The following is an 8,441-nucleotide window of genomic DNA, read 5'->3' on the forward strand; positions in this document are numbered from 1 at the left end:
GCAGTCGACCTTCAAGACAAGGCATTTTGAATCACAAGGACACTATGCATATTTTGCAGCAACCACATCTTTACATTTCCATTTTCGGGGTCTACTTGCTCTGGAAATTATATCCGATATGGCCCCTACACTTGGTTCTGCCCGGTTGTATTTCGACCAGCATCATCCTTAGTGCCATCTGGAGTATGTGGATATATCCAACTTTCCTGGATCCGCTTCGCGAACTACCAACTATCAAGGTAACTCCCCCAGGATATGTTGAACCCCGTCGTAGCTAATACAGTTTCAATTAATTTTGCAAGGGATATTTCAACTTCATGCGCATCATCTGCGAGTACAACCGGGGCCGATCGCCTCTGGAATGGATGCATCGATACCCGACTGCGCCCCTGATACGATTCCGAGAGCTTGGGATTTACAACTATCTTGTCCTGGCAGACGAGGAAGCTTTGCGAGATGTCTTGGTGAAGAACTCCTATGATTTTGAGAAACCAAAGGAAGTTCGAGCCGCAATCGCAGGCATGGTCGGACACGGTTTGGTCACATCGGAAGGGTCAGACCATCGAGCACTACGCCTCGCCATCGGCTCGGGGTTCAATATCCATAGTGCGCGGAGGTTTTATTCAGTTATTTGGCAGGAGACCCGTGATTTCCTAGCTCGATTACAGCAGGATGTTGCGACAGGATCTTCACATGATGCGGAAGTTGCGGCAGGGATTGATGTTAACAACGTCTTCCGGTAAGACTTTTGAGCCAATATCAAGCCTTTTCTATGTTATGTCACTTTGTCAACGACTAACTGGTCCGAGTAAACTGTTCATCAACATCATCGGAATAAGGCTTGTGGGGGACCATTGGCGTGGAGTGTCGGACGGACCAAAGAAGGTTGGCGATGCGTTTGACAAGATCCTGGAACCCAGTTTAGGAAATATTTTCTCCTTTGCGATGTACCTGGCCTTTCCACGCTGGGTGAGTAGGTTTATCTCCTGGAGCAATAAGACAACGAGAAGAGCCGCAAAAGATGAACTGCATGCATTATTTCGGAGCCTCGTGCTACTGCAGCAACAGGACAATGCACAGAAGGAAAGAAAACCATCACAACCCAGCCTTATCTATTCAATGACGGAACGACACTCATATACAGCTGACAGTATCACAGAGCAAATCATGCAAGATTTTACTAGTGTGAGTCAAATGTCCAGTCCTCCCTCATCAAAGAAAAGAGCTGACAGTTGCCGCGCAGTTTGAACTCTTAGCCTTCACAATGTCCTGGTGCTGCTATGAGTTAGGTTACAACCCGTCGTTTCAAGCTCATCTTCGCCGTGAGGTTAAAGACGCTCTTTCTACAGACAGAGAGGGATCATGGGCCACTATGGAGTCTCTCCCATTGCTAAACGCATTCTGTTTGGAAGTGCTCCGTCTTCACCCCATCGCACCTGTGACTGCTCGACAAGCTATCCGCGATACAACAATTGCAGACGTAAAAGTTCCCCGCGGTACTGGAATAATTCTCTGCCCCTATGCCATGGCTCGGTGTCGCCATATATGGGGTCCTCGAAGCAACGAGTTTTACCCGGAACGGTGGATTGTGCTCGATGAACATGGACAGAAAAAGATCGACCCCACAGGTGGCACCTCTTCGAAGCATGCTTCCCATCCATTCCTTTTCGGTCGACGTGAATGTCTTGGAAAGGAGCTTGTAATGGCTCAAATGCGATGCGTCGTCGCTGCGGTTACCGAGCAGTTTTCCATCGAGCTGCAAGGCCCTCCTGGAGATAATCCTGTAGGTGGAATGATAACCATTAGGCTGCTCAATGGGATGCATGTACGGCTGAAAAAGATAAATTAGAGTACCTTGACGGGATACTTGAATCGAGCAATCTTCATTGCATCTACAGGTACTGCTCATTTGCATCATGTCTTTGTTCTATTTTCACTTCTTGCTTGACAATCCATATTAAGTACGCTAGAGTCGGTGTGGTCCTTGGAAAATTCCAACTGTCAAAAAAGTTGTAGATTTTATATATCTTCATATTCTAGAATCCCCTACAGAATTTTGCTATCATTACTCATACTTCAGACACTAATATTGGGCCAAGTGATAGCATCACATATTAACCACATCTCATTGATGAGTCACATTTAATGCTGATCAGCCATGTAACTACTCTCCCCTATGCTAATAGATGAAATACCTAGACGGCACTGCTAGGCTATTTAGAGCTTTTCGGCTCCAAAGACTGAACCAGGGAAAGGATGAAACACAGTACCAAGGCAGGATTGAAATGCAGCTACAACAGCGTGCCGTATACTGGTTCAATGCGGGCCTGTTGTATTATACTCTTTCTGTTGGAATGTAGCATCCGGTTGCGGCAGACAGCCTTGGTAGCCGAAGTGCAACTCACAGATGCTGATAAATTGCGGGACTTTGGCACTTGGTAGTGTCAGAAGTTTCGCATGACGACTTTCAAAACTAAAGCAACGACAGGCTATACCGTAACAACCAACCAGAACAATGGTAAGAGACATGACCAGAGTTCTCGTTGTAGAGGTTTCCCCACTAAGGACCTAAGCCCGGATCTAGCCTGCAGCCAGGGGAGCGGACAGTCCCAATGGAAGTCCTCCATCTGTCCATGCCACGCACAGGAACAGTGTCCATGCAAAAGGCACTCGCCATCCTAGGAATTCGACTATACCACGGGGGTGGAACCACGCTTAAGCGACCCTCGGACACCGTGCGGTGGATGCAGGCAGCCAAGGCAAAATTCAACAACCAAGGTCCTCGATTCCAGCTAGCAGATTGGGATCAACTGCTAGGTGACTTTGGCGCCGTGAGCAACATGCCATGTATTGCCTTCGCAGAGATCTGAGAGCAGTCTACCCAGAGGCGAAAGTCATCCTCATTCAACGAGATGCAGCATCCTGGGCTGGGAGTTTCAGAGGGGCCTTTGGACGTCTGCACGACTGGCGGACGGTGTTGATTGCGCAGTGAGTAAAATTACTGCCTACTCTTACCCGAGTATATATGGATGGTGCAATTGAGTTTGATTCAATCTAGGCTTGACCGGTGGTCGCTGAGGCCATACCGAGGAATGATGCTTTTCGTCGCAGACAACTTTTTCGAAGGCTCGCCAATGCGCAAGAGCAAAGAAAGCCTTGAGGCCCGATATGATGAGTATTACAGTTTTGTTCGCAGCATCACGCCCGCAGATCAACTGCTTGAATACCAAATGGGAAGCGGCTGGGAGCCCCTGTGTTCCTTTCTCGGCAAACCCATACCTAAACAGCCTTTCCCGCATGCTAATGATCGTCGCAGCCATTCTGAGAAGTTCAATCGCACGGCGAATGTTGCGGTCACCAAATGGAGTGTACTGTGCCTTGGGTCTATTGCGCAAGCCTGGGCACTGCTATATTATAGGCATGCAGTCATATCGTGGGCCCTGGCTTTATGTCAACTGGCAGTTGGCAACTGAAGTGGCGGATGGAAGTCGATTGATACTAGACCTCACCATAACGGGCTATACACAAACGCAGGATAATACTTGGCAATCGAGTTATTTTGTACAATTCGCAGGACACCAGAATTATAGAGCCAGGAGTAAGAATAAAGAACAAAATAGACAAAATAAAAAAAGATGGAGATGCGGGGAATTGAACCCCGGACCTTTCACATGCTAAGCGAACATTATACCACTAAACCACATCCCCAATTCGTTATGACTGTGTTCACCTTTTGGACTTATAAGCAAAATGGCTATTTACTACTCACTACTGCGATCTGACGTATAATCCCGAATACGCTGTGTAGAAGTGACTGGACATATACTGTTATGGTTGACTAATGTGGGTTAGATGAATATAGACAAGGCTAAGTATTCTACATTTACTTCCTGTAAGATTGATTAACCGAAATCTCACATTTACCGATGACTTGATTGACTGTTCATAAATGATCCCATCTCCGTCACCCACTCAACATGCCAGACGGGCGGATATAGCTTCCCATACTAGGCAATCTTTCAGTTGCTGAGATGGACTGTGCCCACAGTTATTTATATAATGTACGCTCGTCTTGGCTTCACCATCTGGTTACTAGACTCCAGCACCGCGTTGAGGTGCGAGCTCATTGCTGGAGACCCGGTCCAAGGGACGCAGGCACCCTCTGCCGCTAGGATTTTGCTACCGAAAGCGTTACCTTTAAAGGTCGCTGCCCGCACTGTCCGAGAGTACAAGCAAATCCTCAGCCTCAAAGGGCTCATCCTCCATGGGAGGAGGCAGGGGGGCTCATCTCGGTGACGAAGGACCTGGGATCCCTCACCCCCCTGCTGGTGTGCATGCGGGTGCGGCTGCTCGGCCATCGGGAAGGGAAAGCCCACTCCCTGGACCGGCGCCTGCAGGGTGAGAGCGAAATCCTGCTCAAACCCCTGCTGTTGCTGGTGCGGCTGCTGTTGCGCCTGCAAGGTGAGAGCTGGACGCTGCTCAACCTCCCGCTGCTGTTGGTGCTGCTTGGCAGCTTGTTGACGTCGCCGCTCATGAGCAGGCGGACGTCGGCCCCGTTTGTTCTTCCGGCCTTGTCCTCCTTCCTGAGCTGCAGGAGCAGCCTGGTTATTGGACGAAGCCGGAGAAGCATGGCGGTCAGATTACTGGCGTTTCCGACTCGCTTCGAGCTACCATCATATTAGCTCTTTCCCACGGACTTTCTGCGTTGTTTCCAAAGTGTCACTCACCAGAGCATCGATGGCGTTCACGATGGACCGCTCAAAGTGCTTTTCTGAAGTGTGATCGTACTCCGCACAGTAATCACACGGTCTATTCTGCCGCTTTTTCTTCTGGCCAGACTGCTGGGGGTTCCGACGCAACCCAGTCTACCTGACATGTTAGCTGGTTCACATGAACGCTCTGCATTGTGTCCAAAGTGTTACTCACCAAAGCATTGATGGCGTTCTGTAGAGTCCGCTCAAAATGCTCATCTGTGGTATGGTCGTACTCCCCACAGTACTGGCACGGTGTATCTTGCTGTCTGTCAGGAAGGGGATTCTTCCGGCCTCCTCCCCCACGTTTACCGGGGGGCTTACCACCACCACCGGCAACCTGAGGATCAGGAGGAGCCCCGGAGTTCTCCGCCACTGTCGCCATGGCAGACGGAAATAAGAAGAGAGAGAAGAAAGGGAGACAAGGTATTTAAAATACGTCTTGTAGAATAGTTAGCTGCTTGGTAACAAGGAGTTACGAGTAGCTGGTGGTCCTCGATAAAAGATCGACGTGACGGGTGAGGAAGGAAGGAGAAGAAAGGAAAGGGAACAGAAGAAAATAAAAGAAAGAAGATACAGAGAGAGTGTGTGTCTGCCTAGCAACACACAACGTATCGCGTCTAGCTTCACGCGCCTGGTCACGTCAATTCACACGTAACAACACAACAGGGTGATATTCACTGCCATGGACCTGTTCATGTTTCGGTATTGCATTCTGTGGATACGACATTTAATCAATCTGCGGCTTAAAGCTTCCCAGGCTCGATGATACCCTGGGATTGGTATACCCATTGGCTTCTATGCACACTATCCTCTCTTTCCTTACTCTCAGAGGTCGTTATATAACTCGCACGCGTGCTTTCTTATCCTCTGTGGTATTGGTGATGCACAGTTCATATTGGCCTCCCACCACGTGATTGACATCAAGGCAGGACAGCCCCGGATAAAGGAATTAATGGAAACGGAACGTATAGAAATTCCCGTCTGTCCCAACCGGCGTCAAAGTACTGGAGATCCGCAGTTCTATTTGATCAAGCCCTGACTAACCTCATCCAAGGTAGAGTTGTCGAGCTAAGCTAACCATCCTCACGGCTCAGCCCGAATCCACTCGACGGCCAGATGCGGAAGGCTTACAGGGAACTTTCTACGATGACACGCATGATCACACAATGAAATGGCCGAAAGATTCGCTAGTCCCTAAAGGCGATGTCGAACAAGAAGGTCTGCAAATGTAGCTGAGGTTGGTAGACGATATGGATCATCGAAGGGCCATTCTATTGACGACTTTACTATTCTGCAGCTCACGTTGAAGCTGAAGGAATCATCTCCAAGATTCGTTCCTATCAACATGGTTTTAGTGAGGTCATTGCTGATGAATAATCTGAACCCCCGGGCGACTGAACCTCCGTACAAGCCTCCATCCAATTTAAAATATCCCAGATTTGCTGAAATTGGCCTGACTTCTACCGAAAAGTAATCAACGAGCACTATAGTATGTTAGTAACAAGTTAAGATTTACCAAGTCAAGTAGGTCATTCTTTACCCTTCCACTTTATGAAGACGAACAAAGTGCCATTGATATGCGTCTGTGAGAACGCCAAAGACAGCGATATTGCGATTGGGGAGAGCACCTGGCAAACTTAGTATGATCCCTGACAACTTCAGCCGTGCACTTTCGGTCTTCTTTCCCAGCGAAAACGGGCATATGTGGCATACCTGCACGAGTAACCATCTTGGTCACGACGCAGCACCCATTATCCCTCTCGCAGGCCGTGCTTCGCGGGTTTAGACCGCTTCTGCCGAGGACCAGACCGTGAACTTTTCAAAGTCAGGCCAATCTGCAATCTGACGGACAGCCAAGACAAACTTTCCACTTGAGCTCGAATGAGGGCTTCATTGAAAATCAAGCCTTCCAGTGCCGAATCATAGTCTGCCATAGTAGCTTCTATTTATATTAGCTATCTTGTAGGAGTATCGGGTTTGTACTACATACTGGAAGTCGGGGACTGGGAATCGCTCCTCAGGCCGGATCATATAGTAGCCAGTGCTTTCATCTTTTGGCTCTCTTTTTGTGCCAAATTAAATTCTTTGGGCAACTTCTTTTGGAGCTCTTCGTGTCGCATACTCGTGGTAAAGGATTTCACTTTCTTCTCCAAGCATTAAGCCACGCCATTTCTACGCCAAACCTCTACTATACCTTCGCTCTGTTATTGGAGATCTTTATCCATCTCGATAGAAGCACGACGTTCACCTTAGAGGATCCGGTCAACCACGTGTGCTTGCGGGAATGTAAGCGTGGCCACGATTCAGACCAACCGCTCCCGACGCCATCTTGGATGTGCTGAGCCCTAGTTTTGTCAGATAGGTTTTGAAGGGTGATAATGTATTAGAGAAGCCTAGACAGTGGAAGCCCTTTGGGGATTTATAAAGCCGGGGAGCCTTCATAAGAAGGGGAATGGACATCCTATTCAGTTATACCTGGTGAATAGCGAGTACATATTCGCTGCCTTGTCTTTCTTGTCACGAATCTACATTCCTCAAGATGAATTAACATTGAATACTTGCAGTAAATAGTGCATATAAAAAGGTATTTTTCTCCTTAATTTAATTTCAAAGTCTGTCTTGTGGTTGTGAGTAGACGAAGTATGGGTACTGTGGAACAAGATTGGATAGGGTTCAGAAGTTATGAAAGGAGTGCTTGGTCGGACACTGAGAATTCTGATTAAGTCGTTAGACCGGTAGTATAAATAGGATTACCATCCGTCTGTAGACAAATAGCCACGCAAGGTAGGCAAAAGTGGCTGTGGAAATTTGAACAGTAACTCCATCAGTGCTCTCTATGCACTGTCCACCCGACCTCATCATAACTTTATCCATTCACCATTACTGATCTACCCATCTCACCAACATGTTCGCACTCGAATTGTGGGAGAGCAGAGTTGGGTCTTTACAGCGCCGGGCTGATCATAAAATTCGACGAAAGGAAGTGAAAGTTAAGGAGCAGTTAATCGTGCTCTAAGACTTCCGATCCGCGTGACAAGATACAAGCACCTTGCTGTACGAATAGTCAATCTTCTCATATGAGAATATAATAAAACAGTTTGGCTGTTTGAAAGAAGTGATATTAATTAAACATGTAATGCAACATTTAGGCCTTCCAAAGCTGGTAGGCTGCTTCACATGACTTTTTGACCAAGAGATATATAATGCCACTGACATGGGAGTTATGTATATCTTGAACCACCAAAATGATCATATACATTAGAAATCTGAATGTATGGTAGACGCGGTGGAATATATAACATTTAAAAACATATTTTTCACAGGGAATTTATTATAATATCGCGTTTGAAGTGTGATGTGCCGGAGGGCCGGAAGACATATGTGCATACTTGCTAAGGGGAAACTGCAGTTTTATGTTATATGATATAATTCATATATAAACCTCTCCGTAGATAAAACCACTACATACGACCACAGGGTGTGGAGAACAGGGCTTCCCGTCCGCTCAGCCGTACTTAAGCCACATGTTGAACGCGGCCGACTGGAAAATGAGCCCTTTAGGAGTTGCTGCTTTAGGGGTGAGCGCCGCTAAGTCGCAGGGTGAGTGCGGATGAGATGGGTGAGCTGGGTGAGCTGTGAGAGCTGTGTGAGCAAGTGGGGTGAGCAAGTGGGTGAGCTAGACAACCT

The 8,441-nt window shown here is 47.7% G+C and overlaps 3 protein-coding genes across 3 annotated transcripts; 2 read left to right on the forward strand and 1 right to left on the reverse strand.

Moving 5' to 3' along the window:
• Positions 1–317: 317 nt before the first annotated feature.
• On the forward strand, positions 318–1,783 carry ANOM_007548 (uncharacterized protein; the record flags this gene model as incomplete). The annotated part of the gene is made up of 3 exons (XM_015552804.1): positions 318–739; positions 810–973; positions 1,224–1,783. Coding segments are annotated over 3 exons (1,146 nt in total), but the record flags the coding sequence as incomplete, so codon positions are not given.
• Positions 1,784–2,612: 829 nt separating this feature from the next.
• On the forward strand, positions 2,613–3,473 carry ANOM_007549 (sulfotransferase family protein; the record flags this gene model as incomplete). The annotated part of the gene is made up of 3 exons (XM_015552805.1): positions 2,613–2,831; positions 2,888–2,988; positions 3,059–3,473. 3 exons carry the CDS (start codon positions 2,613–2,615, stop codon positions 3,471–3,473), a joined length of 735 nt encoding a protein of 244 aa, XP_015405738.1.
• Positions 3,474–4,052: 579 nt separating this feature from the next.
• ANOM_007550 (uncharacterized protein) lies at positions 4,053–5,136 on the reverse strand (the record flags this gene model as incomplete). The annotated part of the gene is made up of 3 exons (XM_015552806.1): positions 4,053–4,601; positions 4,728–4,865; positions 4,927–5,136. The coding sequence occupies 3 exons, from the start codon at positions 5,134–5,136 to the stop codon at positions 4,053–4,055; spliced, it is 897 nt and encodes a 298-aa protein (XP_015405745.1).
• Positions 5,137–8,441: the final 3,305 nt, after the last annotated feature.

The sequence above is a fragment of the Aspergillus nomiae genome (genome assembly GCF_001204775.2).
Source record: "Aspergillus nomiae NRRL 13137 chromosome Unknown contig00187, whole genome shotgun sequence".
Classification (NCBI taxonomy): domain Eukaryota; kingdom Fungi; phylum Ascomycota; class Eurotiomycetes; order Eurotiales; family Aspergillaceae; genus Aspergillus; species Aspergillus nomiae.